The following is a 22,482-nucleotide window of genomic DNA, read 5'->3' as shown; positions in this document are numbered from 1 at the left end:
AACACAGAAAGCAGTCTTAACCTTCTAGCATCTACCCTGTAAGGAAAAAGGGGGGAAAAAAAGTTACCTTTTTGTGCAAGGCATGAAATTCGCTGTACCTTTTTTCAACAAAATGTTTTCTTCCGTTCATTAGCACTTCTATCTTAAACACCTAAGGAAAAAAAAATTTAAAGAGATTAATTCCACTGTTCAAAACCCTCAGTCGTCGGATGTGGTTAGTTTGTGACCATGATGTATTTCATCCCTTTAAATACAGTAGCCGATCCCCCCACACCAAGAAGGCTCAGGAGACCCTGGTCCAACAGCACTGATTAACGAGCCCTCAAGCCAAATGCTTTAGTTAGTACCAACTGAAGTACCCCCTTAACGTGTCTAAAAACAACAGAAACTTAAACGTGTTCACGGGCTCCTTAACTTTCTAATCAGAGCACATTCCTCCCTTAAAATTGTTTTGCCAAATGAGTATGATGGTATTGAAATAAAGCGAGAGACTGGGGGAAATGGCAGGCCCCAGCATTCCATTATGGGCATTAGGGTATTACAACGACAGCCCTGCTGTGTCATCTGTAAGACAATCCGGCAAACAGCAGTGCATTTTAGGTTAATTTCTTCCTCACCTGCATATTCATCTCTAGTCTCAGCTGGGCCTATTCCTGCTGTTTGCAAAACAGGGAAAATGTAGTAAAGGCTCATTTTCCCTGCGTGATGCCAGTGACAGCTTGAGCTCCCACCTCCAGAAGGTTGAAAGGCCAGAAGAAAAGGCTCTCTGGGTGCAGTAATTAGTAGGCACTAACATGACATTTTCTTGATTCTTAGGTCAGTGGGTCAAGACTGGGAACAAGGATGAGAAATATGATGAAACGCTCATGAAAACACAATGTTAAGATGGGGTGGGGACAGGATGCTGGGTGAGGATGGAAGAGAAGGTGATCTGTTATTTTCAAGAGTGTGTCTTTGACTCCTGTTTTGCTGAGCAAGATGTGGACAACGCCAAGATGATGGAATATTGTTCGATGAGTTAGTGAGCCTAATTTCTTGTTTCAGTTGCCCTTCTGGAAAAAACTCGAGTTGAGGTCACAGGACACCAAAAAGCATTAAAAGCATGCTAACTCTTGAGAAAACTCAAGTTAGCACATGAAACACAAGGGCACACACCGTCATTATGAAAACAGACCCTCTATGGCTCTACATTTCTACCTCATCTGTAAGTATGACTTTTTCGAAAAGAACAAAATTATATCATCAAACGCAAAATGTATTTGTGGATTTGTACTTCTTCGAATCAGAAACAAAATCTTCTGTCGCATGACTCAGCTGGAGAAACCTGCTTTTATTAAAGCAAAGGGTAAATATTTACCAGTTTAACCAATATCTTATACTAACATTTGGTTTTCCAAGAAACCGCCCAAAAAAATACTTTTCTTTGGTCAATTAGTGAAAATACTCTCTTCTAAAAACACATCCATACGTTCCAAGTCTCAGATGTATGTACACTATTTTTTAGGAAAATACTCTGTTTACTAATTCACCAAAGTAAATTCTTCTCCTTCAAAGACGCTGCCAGGAATAGGATGAGGAAAACACTCTGAGAAACAAACAAAAGCAGCTCAGCTCAACACACGGGCTTGGGTAATAGGACACAGAGTCCCTTTTTAGTGTCAGGCCCCAGAGTTAAATGAGGACAATGTGGGAGCAGGAGAAGTACTTTCCATCTGCTGAACGGCAGGAAAGAAATGAAGTTGAGTGTCGTCATCACGCCCACCACTTTAATTGGCACGTTTGCTGCAGAATCCACAGAAGAAGCAAGCTGAAGACTGGGAAAGGCTCAGCCTACCGGGTCACCCTCGTGAAGGCCAGGGATGAGACACATTACCCAGCGACTGCCTCCCGGAATGTCATCCCTTCTATCGACCAGATGGCTCCATTACCAAGTTCCACACTTACTTTTCAGTCACTCAATTCATGGGGGTGGCGGGGAGGGGGGCGGTTTGTACACACACACACACACACACACACACACACACACACACGTGGTACATTTTCATGCTAATATTTTTATTATGCTGCCATTTTAAAAATATACAACATACGTAATATTGTTCAGACTTCTTTTTAAATTCTGGGAAAATATCTTGGAAAGGAAATTGGTTAATCAGAGTTTCCAGGACAATGTGAAGCAAGAAATGGAACCAATTTAATAAATCTTATTTTCCTGAATTCCGCAGCAATAGTTTTGCTTTGTTTTGTTTTTTTAAGAGTTTCTGATACATGTTTCCCAGCTTCCTGGAGAATCTTTTTCCTGCTTTGTTCTCTTGGCAAACTCCGAGTAGCTATTACCTACCGCTAAGGTAGGGACAGCACGAGAAGATGCTGGGAAAGCAAGCAGCACAGTATCGGGCGTTCGTTCATTTATTTATTTAGCAGATACTTACCGAGTGACTACAACGTACTCAGAAGTTGCTCTAGGGCTCTGGGGATTCAGCAGTGAACAAAAGAGGCAAGAGCTCAGGCTTCGAGGAGCATGCATCCTATTTAGTGACAGAGGCCGACTACAAACGCATGCATGAATACAACAAAGTCAGGAAATAAAAAGTCCTACAGAGAACAAGGCAGCAGGGCAATGACACAGAGCTGAACGAGGGTGTTGTTTCAGACAGTGCAGCGTCGGAGAAGGTCTCCCCAGGAAGAGCGGTGGTGAGAGTCGGTACAACATCTGGAGGCAAATACCAGGAAAAAGTTGAACGTGGCTGCCTCTGGAATTTCAGACTGGGAGTGGGTGGACAATAACTTTTTTTTTAAATTTCTGTTAAAAAAATTTTTTTTTTTTTAAATTAAAGCCTAGGGCAGGGTGATTTCCATGTCTGGTCAAGATGGTGTAACAGGGAGCAGATTTACCCTCCCACCTGAAACAACTCAAAGTATATGGGAAAGATGGTTCCCAAGACATTAGACATGAGGAAATGAAGAAGAGTGAGAGACAAAAGAAACAAAGTTGAGCCCCACAGTTACCCCAGTCAGAGCCCTGAGGAAAAGTGAGGGGAAGCCAGTTCCAAGGACAGGGTACTGGACAAGAATGAGCTACACACAGAAAGGACCCCTGTGACCTGCCAGAGGTCTCCCTCCAGCATTCAGCTGAACCCTTGTCAACACATGGGACTGGGGAAACTTACCCAAGGACAGGAAGACATTAGAGAGAACAGTGCTCAGAGCTCCCAGATAACTGGGCATACAGCCTGTTTCCAAATGCCCGGTTAGAAAACCTCATAGTTCATGAAACATTAGCTAGAGTTCTCAGAAAGGTCTTGCCTCAGTGGTGGGACAAAATTAACTACAGACTAAAGGCTCTTTTAGTCCAGTGTAAAAAAGCTTAAAACAAGACCTAAAGAGTATAAACTGTTTCCAAGTAACTTAACAACATGACAGGACAAAGCTCAAGAATATTTTTAGGAATATAAAAATATCTAGTACCTAATAAGATAAAATTCATAGGGTCTAGCATCCAATCAAAAAGAGGCGGGAAAAGACAACTCATAATAAGAAGAAAAACCAGTCAATAGAAACCGATCCAGAAATAACACAGATGATAAAATTAGTAGACAAAAGCATCAAAGTCATTACTCTAAGGCAATTTATTTTATTTATGAATCCAGAGGAAAGGGCGATCATGACCATGGGAGATACTAAAACGATACACAGAAAGTCTGGGTCCCACTGATGAAATCAAGAACATCTATGATTAAAATAAAAATACACTGCATGGGATTTATAACAGACTAGACACTACAGAAGAAAAGGTAAGTGAACTTAAAGACCCAGCAACAGAAACTGTCCCAAATGAAAGAGAGGGAACAAAAACTAAAGAACAGCTAAACAGAGCATCAGTAAACTACGGGACAACGTGAAACAGCAGAACGTACATATAATTGGAGTCCCCACAGGAGAGGAGAGACAGGAGACTGAGGCTGGCAGAAAAGACAAATATATTTAAAGAAATCATGACCAAAATATTTCCAAATTTGATGGAAACTATAATCCCACAGATCTAAAAAGACCAATGGATCCAAATACAAGAAACATAGGGGGAAAAAAAACCCAAATCTGAGGCAAATCATAACCACAAATTCTTTAAAACCAGTAAGAAAGAGAAAATCTGAAAAGCAGCCAGGGGAAAAAAGAGACATTAAGTAGAAAAGAAAGGGAAGTTGGATACCACATTTCTTCAGTATTTCCATAACTAACCAAGCATATAAGAGTGATTCGATGCATATATTCTCGACTTACGTTTTACACATCATAGCAATATGTTCTTTGTAAAGTAGCATGTGTCAAATAAAATGTACAGTTTAAGGCCAGTCAAATTTTTAATCATTATTTTTAAAGCATTTCAGTACTTCTTCCCCGTCAAATAGTAATAACAAGAGGGACAACAAGGGCTTTTCTAGCACTTACGATGTACAGGCCCTGCTCCAAGCTCTTTACTCATAATTACCACTCATTTAATTCTCACCACCCCAAAAGAAATAGGTAGCATTATCCCCATTTTATAGGTCAGGAAACTGAGGCAAGGACTAAGTAACTTGACCACAGTAGAGGTGCATTTGGAACCCAGCAACTCAGTTCCTGAATCTGCCCTTCTAACCACTGCATAATATTGACTCCCAACGAGCAGAGTTCTTTAGACAGTCCCATTTCTTGGGGGAAATGTTCTGGAGTAAGGAAAACACCTTCCATTCATTTCTCCCTGGAGGTTCTGTCCCCTGGATGGGCTTCTCAGGAGCACAAGACACTTAGCAAGGGCAATGCTCGTGGTGTCATGAGGTCTTTACCCTCCACTCTTTGGTGGCTGTGCTCCTTTCAACAGAACCAGACCGCTGATCTCTATAAAAAGCATACAACTCCGTAGAGTAGAAGGATACTTTTTTATACTACCTCCTCCTGTCAGGATCTGTGCTCACACTGCCCCCTCAATCTCCTTATACCGTGGTTCCAAATGATAGCTTCTATGGTATTCGCTTAAAAAAAAAAATAGTATGTACTTATCAAAAAAAGTTTCAAAAATTCCAAAGACTGTAAACTTAAAAAAGTATAAGTTTCTTACATAAGAGACTTGTATAAGTCCTTGCCAAGGCAAGAGGGATCTTAAATATCCTTTCACAAATTGTCCCCACGCACACTAGCTCTGTATGTACCCATGTACACAGAAGTTGTTACCTTCTTACACAACTGTAGCCACATCATACAGTCCTGCTACTTCACGTCTACTAATTTTATTTTTTAACCTTATTTTATTTATTTAGTACACGTTGAACATCTTTACTTATCGCACATTTTGCAATGCCTAATTCTTCAATGGCTACCTAGTACTCCTACGTATAATTGTTACCATACTTTATTTAATTAGAACCCTAAGGTAGATATGAAGTCACTGTCCTATTTTGTACAGTACGTATGCATGTATGCTTATATATGTATATATGTACATGTTTATATATGTATATATGTACATGTTTATATATGTATGTTTATATAGTTGATGCATGAACACCACAGGGGTTAGGGGCACCAACCCCTCATGCAATCGAAAACACATGTATAACTTCTGACCCCCCCAAAACTTAACTACCAATAGCCTACTAATGACTAGAACATAAACAGTTGATTAACAGTATTTGTATATTACGTGTATTGTATACTGTATTCTTACAATAAAGTAAGCTAGAGAAAAGAATATGTTAAGAAAATCATAAAGAACAAATACGTTTACAGTAATGTACTATATTTATTGAAAGAAAAATCCACATAGAAGCAGACCCACACAGTTCAAACCCACACTGTTCAATGGCAAACTGTATGTGTTTATGTGTTTTATTTATATATAGATATATACATAATCCTTGTTTCTGTACACGTGTGTATACACACACACACACACACACACACACACACACACACAGAGGATAAATAATCAAAAACTTTGCCAAATTTACCCCCCGCCCTCAAATCTACAAAGTTACACACCAGCTAATAGGATATGGAATGTCTGGCCCATCCTAACCAACACTCCCTGTTAGTCACTTTGGCAAGCTGGTGAGTGAAATGAGAATTAACTGGATGTATTTTAACCAGTGTGTATAGTGGCATAAGTTTCCATTCCAACTATCTCATAAAATCACACAGAGACCCCACCTTCCTGTCTAACCCTCTACTCTTGGAGATATCCTTGTCCTCAAAGATTTCCAGAAATCCCTCTGTATAAAGCACAGAGGCTTCATGTAACTAAAAAAACATATTAAGGCTTCCATTAGGTTTGCTTTAAAAAAAAAAAAAACACCACAAATTATATCGTTCATGTGACTAAATTCTATCCACAGTCCTGGGAACATTATTAAGTCATTAAATTTAAGTTGAAAAGAAAAATAGATATGTTAAAGACAAGACTTCCATTCCTAAGTGTGGTTTTGATTACGTGTTGGAGCCAATTTTTTTTTCCTAGGTGATAGTATCTCTGCAATTAAACTGGAAGTCCATGATAAAATATTTCAAAATTTGGGTCGACACCCAATTTTCCAGGAACGTATTTTAAGAAATAAAATAAACTTAAGCTAAAGAAAGACTTAACCCATACTCCAGGTTGAATGGCCTCTTGACTTCAGAAGCTCATACTTTATGAAGTTATCCACTAGTAATCAAAGCAAAAACAAAGTTTTTCCTGTAACAGGCTAAAAATATCTAATAAATAATTTAAATGCCTCCTAACTACAGATGGGGATTCTATATACAAATAAAACTTGGGACACCTTGGTGGCTCAGTCAGTTAAGCGTCTGCCTTCAGCTCAGGTCATGATCCCAGGGTCCTGGGATTGAGCCCCACATCAGGCTCCTTGCTCAGCAGGGAGTCTGTTCCCACCCTCTCCAACCCCCCTGCCCCTCCCCTGCTTGTGCTCTCTCTGTGACAAATAAACAGATGAAATCTTTTTAAAAACCCACCAAAAAACCAAATAAAGCTTAAAGCTCAGTGCTCTAAGTGTTTTGGGTCACAAAATTGTTACGCTGAGAACATGAGATACACACAAAGGACAACTACCAGCTTCAAATACGACTTCTCTTATGCATGTTTTAATACTTATTCAATTAGAACAACATGGCCCAAATATTAACTCTAGGCTTGAAATCAACTCTGGGCTTCAAATATTCTCTTTCTTGACTAGGAATAAGCATGAAAGATAAAATTTAAAAGGTTGTTATCTCACGTACAAAAAGATATGCCTCTAAAAGAGCCATTTATTGTGTGCCTTTTTTTTTTATAGATTTTATTTATTTATTTGACACAGAGACAGCCAGTGAGAGAGACAGCCAGTGAGAGAGAGACAAGCAGGGGGAGTGGGAGAGGAAGAAGCAGGCTCCCAGCAGAGGAGCCTGATGTGGGGCTCGATCCCATAACGCTGGGATCATGCCCTGAGCCGAAGGCAGACGCTTAACGACTGAGCCACCCAGGCGCCCCTACTGTGTGCCTTTTGGGGGCCAGGCTCTTAACAGGTATGAATTCCATGACAATTTTTCTATGAGGGAAAGATGGTAAGAAACCTTCTAGTTATAAATTACTATGATATTCAATGACTAGGTATACAGTTCGATAAAGCTAGTATAAAAATTTAATTTGTTCTTATTCTAAGCCTTAAATCATATTTCCTCTAAATCAAGATGCCACACTGATAAACTGAGAGACATAATAATTAATACATTTTATTATATTTGGTTGCAGAGAAACTAATAGCTTTCTTCATGCCTTAGAAAACATGTAGATTTCATGAATTTTAAAATATTTTTAGGAAAAAGATAGACTGTTCCAAATCAACCACTGCTGGTTATAGAACAATTCTGTAAGAAACTGACATTAAAGAACAGCTCTGTAAGAACTGGGCATGAATAAATGTGTTTACTTTTTTAAAACAATGCTTCTTTGCAAAGAAAATTCACGACACCGAAAGGACTCCCCAAAATAAGAAAAACCTCTGATGAGAGAACAAAATATAATAAGAAAAACAAACTTAGAGCAAGAGCAAATATCAAAAACAAAAGGAAATCTAAGTTTCCTAACCCAGGAAGATCAAAAGTATTTACCATATCACTGGGAAAAATAAGACATCTACCTACTCTTTTTTTTGTTTTTTAAATTACAATAACATACAGAAAAAAAAAACACTTGCAAAATATAGATGAGAAAAAGCAGGAACCAAGATTAGGGGGACCCCAAACTTCTTCTCTGCCACACTTTAATGCCTCCCCTACAGAAAGTGGAGCAACATTGGCAAAGTTTTATTAGCGTATTATTTCATAATCATCCAAATTATCATTCACATGGAAAGGCACAAAAAGGCCATCTTGGCTGTGGGCAAACTCAGAAAACGAATACCCCACACGTACTTTTTTTTTTTTTTTTAAGATTTTTAATTTACTTATTTGAGAGAGAGAGAGCGTGCACATGCATGGTGCACTGGAGTGGGGAGAGGGGTATCCTTGAGCAGACTCCCTGCTGAGGAGGGAGCCCCACGTGGGGCATGGTCCCAGGGCCCTGAGATCATGACCTGAACCGAAACCAAGAGTTGGCTGCTTAACCAACTGAGCCACCCAGGTGCCCCAACCCCTCCCCCAACTTTTTGCAAAAAATTACTGAAGACGTAGAATTGTCAATAGATAGATGAATCACAACAAAGAACTCAAAAATATATAAAAGTAATATATTTTTATATATTTTATATATACACTTGTTTTATATATGCTTTATATAGTTTTAAATATATATAATATATTTTAATATTTTAAATGTATAATTTATATTTGATATATAAAATATATAATATATAATAAAATAATATAAATATATAAATATATACCAAAGTATATATCAAAAAATATATTAAAAGTAACACGAAAGGCCAGCCGTTGTTTTTATCACCATCAAAGACTATGATGTGGGACGCCATAAATGAATATAGAAGAAGGCAACGTTATCCAGTGGCTGCTATCAGGAGGCTAAGGACATCCCCGGCAGGAAGCACACAGGGGTTTCATGGTCATACGGACATAGCTTCCTCACAGGCTACTCTGTTGCTCGTGCCTACAAAGAAAGCGCTTGTGGCTGAAGTACTTGGCACACAGACAAATAAGAGTCTCCAGAAATCCAGAGAAAACCCGGTTCAAAATTTTAGCTTAATGTACTTCAAAGTTTGATGGCAAATGATCCCTAACATAGAATTCCACACCCAGGCAAATTTTCCACCAAGAAGAAGGTAAAGTGCTCTTTTCGGATACGCAGGAGCATTTTACAGATTATGTAGACTTGGATGAAATTTTCTTTGAAGTTACTTCTTAAAAATGGAATTTAGAGGAGAAGCCAAAAAACTATGCCCCTAACCTAGAAAGAAAAATGCTGGAAAAATCCTAACATGGCAGCTTGGTAGCCTGAAAAATATTCAAATTAGAGTAAGAAGCCAGAGGGTTCCAAGAAGCGTGCCGAAGAAAATTGGTAAGATTAATATCAATTATAGATAATAAGCTTTTAGTGATGGTGTCAAGATGTTCGCTTCTGGGAAGGAAAAAAAAAAAAGGCTGCTTAAAAATTCCAAGAAAACCAACCAAAGAGAATGGTATACAGAACAACCAAACAAAATGGATACAATTGCAAATACGATTCCAGTATACAATTCCAAATATACAACGAAATAAATATAACAAGATTTGGGGCAGTCCAGAGAAGAAGAGAAGAGTGGCCGTTTGAGAAAATGCTGGGAATAGTCTCCACTGAGCAGATTCTGTAATTTATAAGGAAGACATTTCATTCTCCACAGTTCCGAACACTTGATTACACAGTGAAAATATACATAAACACACGTACACACACATATAATTATAATATTGGGAACAGCAACTAACGTACTCAGTTTTTAAACTGAACCTATACAACATAAGGCAATTCTTTTCACAGAACAGACCGTAAACATTTTTTTTGTCAGTATAAAAAGTAATGACATAACTAGCAGAAAACAGGAGATAAATGGAGAAAGAAAGCAAATGGGGAACAAATTGTTTTCATCTTATATAACTGGTAGTCAAAGGACACTGCTCAAAATTGGTGAGGAAAGTGCTTCAAGTTACAAAGTAATAAATAAAAAGTCATGATGTTCATTTTTAGTGATGAAATTGAAATCACATACATAGTGGGAACTGAGTATGGAGGGGAGGTAATACAGGGGTGCAGAAACTCAGTTTCTATTTCAAAGTGGAGGGACACTAAAGATTTTCCAAGATTCAGACATCAAGAAACAGAGCTCTGGATATACTATTTAGAGTCTGGGTACTTAAAACAAAGTAGCAGCGTTTCAACTAACTTACGGTTCTAGAACGGGTTAGATACATTTTGTTTTTCCTTGTACATGGTTATGTAGTATTGGTAACTTTTCCGTGTGTACACTACTTTCAGATATCCTAATAATGACATCGTCTCTGCTAAATGTTTTAGTTTTAAATCTCTCTGGTTATAAAGGGAAATTTTTTCCCTGAGTTTCGTGGTATTTATAGAATTACAGGTTTTCAGTCTAACCCCTAGTACTGACTAATTTTAGCTGCAGCTCTCTGATTATTTGATTATGAAGTCTTCATTTTTCCTTTCCTCTTAAGCTGTATCTGTATGACACAAATCCAGTCAATCAATTCAGGGTGAGGGGAAAATGCACTCAAATACAGCAGGTCATACATGTTGACTGGCTAACATAGTTTTTCATTAGTTTCAATATCATATAACTTTGACTTAGACTTTCTGTAAAAAATGAATACTGATGCTTCTTTGCTTACCTGAACTGTTGTGACAATACGTCAAATATTACATTGAACAATGAAGCATTCTGAAAGACAGATGCTTTATGAGCTCTATTATTCTCTTTTATATCCTGCTTTGAACGAAGGAAAAGAGATAAATTTTATCGGCACTACTTACTAACTTGGGCAAATCTCTGAATATCTTAGAGCCATAGTATCTCCATTAATAAAATAAGAATGGTAAAATGAGGGGTGCCTGGGTGGCACAGCGGTTAAGCGTCTGCCTTCGGCTCAGGGCATGATCCCGGTGTTGTGGGATCGAGCCCCACATCAGGCTCCTCCGCTAGGAGCCTGCTTCTTCCTCTCCCACTCCCCCTGCTTGTGTTCCCTCTCTCGCTGGCTGTCTCTATCTCTGTCAAATAAATAAATAAATTGGGGCGCCTGGGTGGCACAGCAGTTAAGCGTCTGCCTTCGGCTCAGGGCGTGATCCCGGCGTTATGGGATCGAGCCCCACGTCAGGCTCTTCCGCTGTGAGCCTGCTTCCTCTCCCACTCCCCCTGCTTGTGTTCCCTCTCTCGTTGGCTGTCTCTATCTCCATCGAATAAATAAATAAAATCTTTTTAAAAAATAAATAAATAAATAAAATCTTAAAAAAAAAAAAAAGAATGGTAAAATGATTTCACACTGTATTAGTCCGTGGGATAATAAATGTCTTGGTGCTTTGTGAGATGCTTTGAAGTGGAAGGAATAATTGCTAATTAGGAAACGGGCAACAAAGTGTCCAGCGGGAAGCACAGAATGGTCTTCATGAACCCCGGAGGGCAGCCTTCTTCACGCTTTGCTTGAGGAAGGGATGTGTGGTTGAAATAGCTTGTCATATATAGAAGAACTAAAAGAATCCATCATACTTCTCTCGAATTACTGATCTATACATTGCATCTCCTCATCACAAGCTCTTGGCTTCTACAAAAAGAAGCAACTCTCCCATCTGCCTCCCAAATCCTCCACAGTCGGCCCCAACCCGTCAACCCATCTTGTGTTCCACCGCTCTCCCCGAGCCAATCACACACAACTCCATCCTAAATCCTCCTTAAGCTAGACACCAACGGCACAGAGTGTGCTCGCCTACCCTAGTGCTTCTGCTCACAGGTGAGCCTTTCCAGGCCAAGGAGTCCCATCCTAGCCTCCATCCAGCCTCCACTCCAGAGCCTTCTTCAACTTTAGGCATCAGTCTTTTCCATAACCTTCCCTTAAACAGATCATCTAAATGGCACAGTCTTATTATTTAAAGTACAGTCATATTCTCTAAATTTCAGCAAATGTATTCCTATCAACTATTTCATGTTATACATATTATAAGCCCCAAATAAACTAGACTTTTTTTTAGGAGAAAATAATCGACAAGAAGAACCCACAACATTGTTATAAGGAAGCATTTATAATATACGCTACTTGAAAAAGCAGGAGAAAATATTTTATCCATACAAAGCTGTTGACTATATAAAATAGGCATCAGAGATGACACAGGACATCAGCCAAACGGATGCCTGAGTCGCAGAATTACAAATTATTATGATTTTCCGTACAATCTATATTTTTTCATTAGAGCACATATACATTATTCTTAGAAGAAAAATTTAATCTAAATTTTATCTAATTCTGCCCTCTAAAATTCTAGTGGAGTAAATGTAATAAATGACAATTACTCATTTTTAAACACAAACATTAAGATCATACAGAATTCATTTACATAATTCCTCGAATACTTATTGCACGTCTTCCATATGCCAAGCACTTTGCTATGCTCCGTAGCAATAACAACAGCAGCTAACACTTTTTTTTTTTAATGTTGCTCTTTATTAATTTATTTTCATTTTCAGGAGGCTCCGCGCCCAACGTGGGGCTTGAACTCATGACCCCGAGATTAAGAGTTGCATGCTCTACCGACTGAGCCAGCCAGGTGCCCCTAACATTTCTGAGTGCTTCCTATGTACTACGCTGTGTTCAAGGCACTTTCATTTATTAAATGGCTTAACCCACATGGGACCCTATGAGGTAGGTACTATTATTATTCTCACTCAAAATGTGAGAAACCAAGCCATCCAGGGGCCCATAACTTAGACACAGAACTAGGAGCAGATTTACAAACTCACGCAGTCTGGATCCACTGCCCACCATCAACGAGCTACAGGAACAGTGGTGGGCGAACCCATCATCCTAGCCTTTATGGTGCCTGAACACTAGAAAGAGAGCAATTAATAAAGTAGCCAAAACAATATATAATTCTGACGTATGATACAAACCATAAAGTTTAGAAAGCTATTATCTGAGCTGTACTCATTAAAATCACCTATTTTTAGAAATCTATCTATGTGCATTAAGGGAAAATAGGACTTACTCTCAGGGATCTGGAAAGTTTTCTTTCAGGAGATGATGTTTCTGAACAGACCTAGAGTAAAGGTAGGCAAAGATGAAGGGCACGCACCAGGCTGAGCAAGTGCAAAGGGCCTGAGGTAGCAGGTACCGTGCAGCCAGCCTGGAAGGCCAGCACCTCTGTTAGAGCCTGGACAGCAGACAAACAGGGAGCTCCATTCAATGGCTTGACAAGGACAGGTACCGAGCTCGTGCCAGGCTCCGCTCTAGTCCCTGGAGACACAACAGTGAAGGACCCTAAGATCCCTAACAAAGCTTACTTACATTTGAATGCAAGGGGGACACAGACAATCACACAAGTAAATACACGTTAGGTGGTAAGTGCTACCGAGGGAAACAGATCCGGGTGATGGGGACAGAGAGGCCTGGATGAGAGCGGGTATGGCTGTTACGTGGGATGGTCAGGCAAGGTCTTACTGATAAAGACCTATCTGAGCAGGGACCTTGTATTAGTTTTCTCTTCCCGCCGTACAAACACAATGCTCCGTTTCTTCTCTCACATTTGTAGGGCTGAGGAGACCAGTGTGCTTGGCTGGCTTCTCTGCTTCAAGTCTCACGGGACTACAACCAAGGGACTGGCGGGGCTACGTTCCCTTTGGGGGTTCACTGGGAGAAAATGTTCCCATTTCCTTGTGGTTTTAAGACTATGGTCCCTGTTTCCTTGCTGGCTGAAGGACCGGTGGTCCCCACTTCCTTATGGCTACAGGACTGGGGTCCCCATTTCCTTGCTGGCTGTCAGCTGAGTACACAGCTCCCAGCTTCTAGAAGCCACCTGCATTCTTTGGCTTGTGGCCCCCTTTCTCCATCTTCAAAGCCAGCAACAGCAGTCCTTCCCTCATACTTCTCTGATCTGCTTTTGTGCTTCCTTTTCCACTTTTAAGGACTCACATGATGATGCTGGGCTCAGCCAGATAATCCAAAATAGCCTCTGTGACTCAAGGTCCTTAACCTTAACCACATCTATGATGTCCCTTCTGCACGGAAAGTGACACAGTCACAGGTCTGGGGACTAGGGTGTAGACATTCTTGGAGGTGCATTATTCCCTTTACCATTGGCCTGAAGGAAGTGACACTATCTGGGGCTGGGTAGAGAGGGTCCATGTAAATCCTGACATGTTTGTGTGCCTGGAATGATGAGGAGGGAGGAGGGTTAAAGAGGTCTGAGCAATGGTGCAGAGAGGTGAGTGAAAGCAGAAACAACAGGACAGACTGACAACTGAAAGTGGAGTCTGTTTACAAAACGAGGAATCAAATACAATGGCGAGGACTGGGGCCTGAGCAGGCTGACGGACGTGGTGCCATCCTAAGCTGGGAAGACCGGGCATCAACCAGTCTATGGCAGCAAACAGGAGCTCAGTACTGGCCATGGTGAGTTCGAGATGCGTGTGAGACACCCAGGGAAGATGCGAAGCTGCAATGCATTTATAGCCTCGGTCTTAGTCAGAGATGTAAATTTGGAAGTCATCACAGTGTGAATATAATTTAAAGCCAAAAGACCGGATCTGATCACGTAGAAAGAGATGTGTATTTAGAGGTGTTGAGATCATAATGGGGTTTATGGTTTTACCATTTTAGCAATGAGAAGCCTTTGCTGCATTTTAAAAGCCTTCCTCTTCCAAATTAAACTTCCCAGCTCCTATAGATGTCCTTCAGATGACCACCTGTTCAGGTCCTGCACTACTGACCACCTTTTGGACCAAACACAGTTTGGCATTGTTTCTTCTAAAATGTTGAATCCAGGATGTAAGGAAATGTAGGCATTCCCCAATTATGAATGGATTGCATCTCCAAAGTCCACAGTTGAAGTAGTATAAAACTCAGCAGGGATTTTTCTCATAGGATAAATCTAAAAGATTCCAACCCATTAAAAACAAAAACAAAAACAAAACAAAACAAAACCTAGTTAGCCCATAATCTGCATAAATTACAATGCTAACATTATTCATTATTATTCCGCCTATCAGATTCGCAGTATAACACAGTGGTTAAAAGTTCTAGGTCTTCAATCAAACTGCCTGGCTTTGAATCCTGTGTTTCCTCTTGCTCTCCGCTGGGCTCTACCGATAATCCATGATTTGGGGCAAGTTATTTAACATGTCCCAGTCTCAAGTTCCTCAGCCACGACACAGAGCTTCTAATGGTACCCTTCACACAGGCTTACTGTAAGGATGAAATGTGATGATCGGTGTAAATAATTTGCCCCACTGTCCGGCATTTAGCAGGAATCCAAACAAGAACATCACCTACTGTAGTCATTACCAACATCTAGTCATGGCTACAACTGTTTCTCTATCAGCACAGGAGAGACTTCCTGGAAGACGGAGAGGGGAAGAGATGATCCCAGGTGAGACTACCTTACTGATCCCATCCGTCCATCTCTACGGGTAAGGGGTACTTTTCTCTCCGTCACCACTGCTGGTTCACCGGCAGTCATACACGTGGTGGGCTTCTGCGCCTACCTTTGTCAATGCCCACTGAGAACCCACGGTACAAGGATGGTGCAATTTTTCTGAAAACTGATTCTGTCATCCAAATCAGGAGCCAGTGTCTTCGCAAAGCTTTGGGTCATCAGCAAATCTGAAGTGGTTTCCTCCATCCAGGCCTGAGAGCTTACGTTGCAACCTGCCAGCTGCTCTCTCTGCCCTGTGCTTGCCCTCTAACAATCTGTGTTTCAGAGCAGCCGAAGTGGCCCTTTGCGATTGTCTATCAGATCACATTACTCCCCTGCTGAAATCTTTCCAGTGGATTTCCATCACTCCCAGAACAGAATTCAGGGTCCTTACCCCTGCACTACCAGACCCACACCACCCAGCTCCAGAGCCCATTCCTCTTCTTTTCTATTTCTCTAGCACATCCTTCTTCCTCCCCGGGGTCCAGCTGCACCCGCCTCCTTGTTGACTATCAAATGTATGGAGCACATTCCCAGCTCTAGGATCTGAAGTGCCTCTTCTACTTAAAAGCTTTCCCCTCATTTTGTTCAACTGCTGTTCCAGGTCACCTTCTCTGAGGGGTCTTATCTAACTACTCCATCTAAATCAGCGACTTTCGTCCCCCCCCATTCTTTTTTTTTTTTTCTTTTAAGATTTTATTTATTTATTTGACAGAAAGAGACACAGCCAGCAAGAGACGGGACATAAGCAAGGGGAGAGGGAGAGGAAGAAGCAGGCTCCCAGCAGAGCAGGGAGCCCGATGCGGGGCTCAATCCCAGGACCCTGGGATCATGCCCCGAGCCAAAGGCAGACGCTTAATGACTGAGCCACCCAGGAGCCCCCCCCCATTCTTGATCCCCAGACCTGGCCTTATTTTTCCTCTTTGCACGTACCATGGGTTAGCACTCATACACACACACACATACGTACACACACACACAACCACAAATGTTGGTTGGTTGGTTGGTTTATTGTCTGTCCTCCCACCAAATTAAAAGCTCCATAAGGTACCTCACCTATTTTGTTCACTGTTAGAGCCCCAGTGCCTCCTACAGCACCTGGTAACAGAACAGGTTGAATCTACGACATGAATGAGGAAGGAAAGAGAGAAAGGAAAAGTGAACAAGTAATCTACAGGAGGACAGCACACTGGGATGAACACAACTACACCTTAGGCCAGCTCAGCAGTCTGATAGCAACAAGGGCATGATGAGTTATTTTTGTTAGGAAAAACAATCAGTAAGTTAGACATGACAGAGGCAGATTGTGCAGAATAAGATGGTTTCTTATAGAAAATTTGTTGTAGTTGGTCAAAAGAATACTGTTCACGAGGACCAGAAAGCTATGAAAATAGTTTTGAAATAGAGCTCTTTTATTAAAAAGAAACTGGTAGTCTCTTTTTTTCTAGTTTGTATTTCACTTTTTAAAGAAACTATCAGTCTTAATAATTAGTACCATTTTGTAGAAGCTACAGGATATGGTAGACAGACCAATCCAGAGTCAGACACCCCTGACATCGAGATCTGCCACTTGCTAGCTGTGTTTCCTTACAGACGTTGCTTATCCCTTTTGAGCCTTAATCTCCTCATATGTAAAAAAAAGAAGATCACACCTACTGCTTGGGGCTGGTGATGGAGTAAATAAATAAGACAAGGTATATAAAGCACTCAGCACCCAGCCTGGCATATGGTTGGTATCCATACAATCTAGTATCTTCCTGAATATCGTGGGTTACTTACAAATCTAAATGGAATCTGAGGCTATTAATTGCCTTTATTTCTCCAACACAACATGAAGTAACATGACGTACTAGGCTTATTTCTTAAGAAACGTACTCTTAACCAAAAAAATTGCAATTCAAAAGATTAAAAACTTTAAAGCATTCTCTATATAAATGTACACATACACACATACATACATATGTGTGTGTGTGTGTGTGTGTGTGTGTGTATAGAGAGAGAGAGAGAGACAGATTTAATTTTTTTTTTTTTAACAAAAAGACAAAGACTAAGCTTGAGGCTGAAAATTACTGGTCTCATTCGTGATGAGTCAGGCTCCATATTTCTATAGGACCAAGAAGATGAGATCCAAGATCCTCCTGTGTTCTCTCAGTACTGAATGTATTTATTAGACTCCAGAAAGGGAAGGCTGCTTGGCCACAGACAGTCTGCAATATGCACGCCAGCCTCAAAGCTCTGCTGCTTGGCTTTGAAATATGGGCAGAGAGCAGGTGGAGAGGGACAAGCTCTGTGCCCATGAAAGGATGCAGGCCATTTTGTTAACTCCACAACCGAAGATCCTAAAAAGACACCCTGATGCTCCTGTTTAGGGCAAAGAAGCTTCTTCCGTTCTACCGAAAGGTGTTAGAGAGGATCTGCCCGTATTTTTAAAATGTCCACCTACAAGAAGAAAGTAAGCTCTTAAAGACTGTAGAACTCTCAGCCTTCTTTCAAAGCTCAGAATTTCAATTCTTCTTAAGAAAAAAAAATATTTATCAAGTGTTTTAATGTCCCAATATAAGCCCAGTTTAAAACTGTCACACTTTGGGTGCCTGGCTGGCTCAAGTCTGTGAAGCGTCTGCCTTCGGCTCAGGTCATGATCGCTGGGTCCTAGAATCGAGCCCTGTGTCCGGCTCCCTGCTCAGCGGGGAGCCTGCTTCTCGCTCTCCCTGACCCTGTTTGTGCTCTCTCTTGCTATCTCTCTCTCAAATAAAGTTTAAAAAAAATAAAACTGTCACACTGTAAAGACAATAATGACAATGGTACTTCTTTATCCAACTATTTATTAAGGACTTAATGTGTGCTAAGCCCTGTTCAAGGTGTCTGAAGTCGACTAGTGAAGTAAAATGACAAAGAGCTCTGCAATCATGAAACATACCTTCCGGGAGGGGAGACCAGTAACAATAGATATAAAACAATAGCTAAATGATACACTGTGTTCTAGAAAGTGATTATGTGGTATGGGGGAGGGGGCCAGAGCCAGGTAAAAGCACTAGGAATCCTGCAGGAAAGTTGCCATGTTAAATAAAATGGTCGGAGTTGGCATCACTGAGAAGATGGAAATCCAGACTTTGAAGTTGTATCATATCGGAAGAATTAACATAGTTAAAATGTCTATGTTCCCCAGAGCAATCTACACTTCCAATGCCATCCCGATCAAAATACCAATGACATTTTTCAAAGAACTGGAACAAATAGTCCTTAAATTTGTATGGAACCAGAAAAGGCCCCGAATTGCCAAGGAAGTGTTGAAAAGGAAAAACAAAGCTGGGGGCATCACAATGCCGGATTTCGAGCTGCACTACAAAGCTGTGATCACAAAGACAGCATGGTACTGGCACCAAAACAGACACAAAGACCAATGGAACAGAATGGAGAACCCAGAAATGGACCCTCAGCTCTTTGGGCAACTAATCTTTGATAAAGGAGGAAAAAATATCCGGTGGAAAAAAGACAGTCTCTTCAATAAATGGTGCTGGGAAAACTGGACAGCTACATGCAAAAGAATGAAACTTGACCACTCTCTCACACCATACACAAAGATAAACTCCAAATGGGTGAAAGACCTCGATGTGAGACAGGAATCCATCAAAATTCTAGAGGAGAACATAGGCAGCAACCTCTACGACATCGGCCACAGCAACCTTTTTCATGACACATCTCCAAAGGCAAGAGAAACAAAAGATAAAATGAACCTGTGGGACTTCATCAAGATAAAAAGCTTCTGCACAGCCAAGGAAACAGTCAGAAAAACTAAGAGGCAGCCCATGGAATGGGAGAAGATATTTGCAAATGATGCTACAGATAAAAGACTGGTATCCAAGATCTACAAAGAACTTCTCAAACTCAATACACAAGAAACAAATAAACAAATCATAAAATGGGCAGAAGATACAAACAGACACTTTTCCAATGAAGACATACAAATGGCTAACAGACACATGAAAAAATGTTCAAAATCATTAGCCATCAGGGAAATTCAAATCAAAACCACACTGAGATACCACCTTACGCCAGTTAGAATGGCAAAAACTAACAAGGCAAGAAACAACAATTGTTGGAGAGGATGTGGAGAAAGGGGATCCCTCCTACATTGTTGGTGGGAATGCAAGTTGGTACAGCCACTCTGGAAAACAGTGTGGAGGTCCCTTAAAAAGTTAAAAATTGAGCTACCCTATGATCCAGCCATTGCACTACTGGGTATTTACCCCAAAGATACAGACGTAGTGAAGAGAAGGGCCATATGCACCCCAACGTTCATAGCAGCATTGTCCACAATAGCTAAATCGTGGAAGGAGCCGAGATGCCCTTCAACAGATGACTGGATTAAGAAGTTGTGGTCCATATATACAATGGAATATTACTCAGCATCAAAAAGAACGATTTCTCAACATTTGCTGCAACGTGGATGGCACTGGAGGAGATAATGCTAAGTGAAATAAGTCAAGCAGAGAAAGACAATTATCATATGATTTCTCTCATCTATGGAACATAAGAACTAGGAAGATCGGTAGGAGAAGAAAGGGATAAAGAAAGGGGGGTAATCAGAAGGGGGAATGAAGCATGAGAGACTATGGACTATGAGAAACAAACTGAGGGCTTCAGAGGGGAGGGGGGTGGGGGAATGGGATAGGCTGGTGATGGGTAGTAAGGAGGGCACGTATTGCATGGTGCACTGGGTGTTATACGCAACTAATGAATCATCGAACTTTACATCAGAAACCAGGGATGTACTGTATGGTGACTAACATAATATAATAAAAAAACATTATTATAATAAAAAAAAGAAGTTGTATCATAGCAATTAACTCAGTAGTGGCTTTTATTTCTTGTTTATCTTTTTTTTTTTAATTTCTTACTTATCTTTAAAGTAACCTACTTTTCAAAATGCACTGACCCATGAATGTTTGCAAACTAAGTCTATCTAATGAAGAATGTGCAACTAAATTTCTGTGTTTAACCAATCACCATCTTTTCCAAATCTGTACAACACACACCAGAGTGCCAGAGACCCTCGGGGAGAAGTCTGGAGCCTAAGGAGGCTGGGCCTCCGCATGTTGTCATCAGCACGCACATTCTTCATGTGGATTCAGCATTTCTAACCCCAGGCTAAACTCGGCTAAAGAGGAGGTGGTGGGGGGAGGCCATTCCAAGAGCTTCTCATATTGATTTCTTTTACCCCAAACAGAGACTCTCCTAGTTACTCTCCTAATCACTTCATTTGTCTGAGTCCTTTAAAGAAGGAACAATGAATTGAAGAAAAAGTGTTGACTTGCAAAAATATAATCATTTTGCAGGTTGTTGTTGTTGGTATGGGTCATTTTCCCTTAGTAATATCACGTATGTGCTCTCTATAGAGAAAATGAAAATGCTTAACTCTAATTCCTGCCGTTCCCGAGAGCCTGAGCTAAACCTAAGGAAGACTACATCTAAGACTAACTGCGCCCGAGAGTAGCAAGGACAAAGCTTTTCTGCACACTTTACCTCTCCAAGGTTTAATGTGGTAGGTATTCACCATGAAATCACCCACATCACCTGGCCAGGAGCAGCTCTGTTCTCACTCCATAGTGTTTCCATACGCACAGAGCCAGGGCAACTGAGAACCTTCTGCCAGGCATTTCCTACGGGGCACAACACGCTGATTTAAAGGTAATTTTCCAATGAAGTCCCTCCTTGGACCGGAAAAAAAAAAGTGCACAAGACAGGGAACTAATGACTCCAACCACAATCAGTTCATTAGTTTCATTTGGGAAAGCAAATATTCACTCGCTAAAACCAAATATTCACTAAGCGCCCATTACTCCTCACCATGACTCTGCCAAGGTTACCCCTTTACAGACTAAAATTCAGGAAAGCAGTGGGATCTGGACACATGAAAACATTTCCAGACAGGCGAGCCGCTTGGCCATCAGAGATAAATAGTACACCCAACTTAAATATTCATGGCAAAAGGAAAGAAGAGTTATATTAGTTTCATTAAGTAAATTTTCATGGGCTATACTGCAAAAGTAAACTAATCTGAAAGGTACACATGAAGAAGGTTAAGAGAATAAAAAATGCACAAGGAAGATTATTTCTCAACAAATGTATGAACATATACTGATATGAATTATTTGCTCAACATACGGGCACCAAACTGAAACTGGAATATGACTTTTATTTATTTATTAAGATTTTATTTATTTATTTGCCAGAGAGAGAAAGAGAAAGAGAAGGCACAAGTAGGAGACGTGGCAGGCAGAGAGAGAAGCAGGCTCCCTGCTGAGCAAGGAGCCCAATGCGGGACTCGATCCTAGGACCCTGAGATCATGACCTGAGCCCAAGGCAGATGCTTCACCCACTGAGCCACCCAGGCGTCCCAGAATATGACTTTTAAAAATGAAAAGTAAGGGGTGCCTGGCTGGCTCAGTGGGTAGAGCATGTGACTCTTGATCTCAGGGCTGTGAGTTTGAACCCCACACTGGGTACAGAGGTTACTTAAAAAAATCATAAAAATAGGGGCGCCTGGGTGGCTCAGTCGTTAAGCGTCTGCCTTCGGCTCAGGGTGTGATCCCGGTGTTATGGGATCGAGCCCCACATCAGGCTCCTCCACTGGGAGCCTGCTTCTTCCTCTCACACTCCCCCTGCTGTGTTCCCTCTCTCACTGGCTGTCTCTCTCTCAAATAAATAAATAAAATCTTTTAAAAAAATCATAAAAATAAAAGTGAAGAAGTACATTTATAACTAAAAACAACTGTAAGCAACCTAATATTTAAAAGGATGATAAATGAAAGCACATTCATATCATGTCTTAGATTTAGTAACAC

General features: G+C 40.7%; 1 protein-coding gene across 2 annotated transcripts in view; it reads right to left on the bottom strand.

The window, feature by feature from the left end:
- Nucleotides 1-22,482, bottom strand: part of SNX24 (sorting nexin 24) — a 153,779-nt gene that overhangs the window by 75,137 nt on the left and 56,160 nt on the right. For both annotated transcript variants that reach the window (XM_026507836.4, XM_057307457.1), the window contains exon 2: nucleotides 68-151. In XM_026507836.4, the coding sequence (XP_026363621.1) occupies nucleotides 68-151 (84 nt within the window). The remainder of the gene's footprint in view (nucleotides 1-67; nucleotides 152-22,482) is intronic.

The sequence above is a fragment of the Ursus arctos genome, unplaced genomic scaffold, assembly GCF_023065955.2.
Source record: "Ursus arctos isolate Adak ecotype North America unplaced genomic scaffold, UrsArc2.0 scaffold_5, whole genome shotgun sequence".
Classification (NCBI taxonomy): Eukaryota; Metazoa; Chordata; class Mammalia; order Carnivora; family Ursidae; genus Ursus; species Ursus arctos.
Note: the sequence above shows the minus strand (reverse complement) of the source record. Positions and strands in the feature narration are given on the sequence as shown.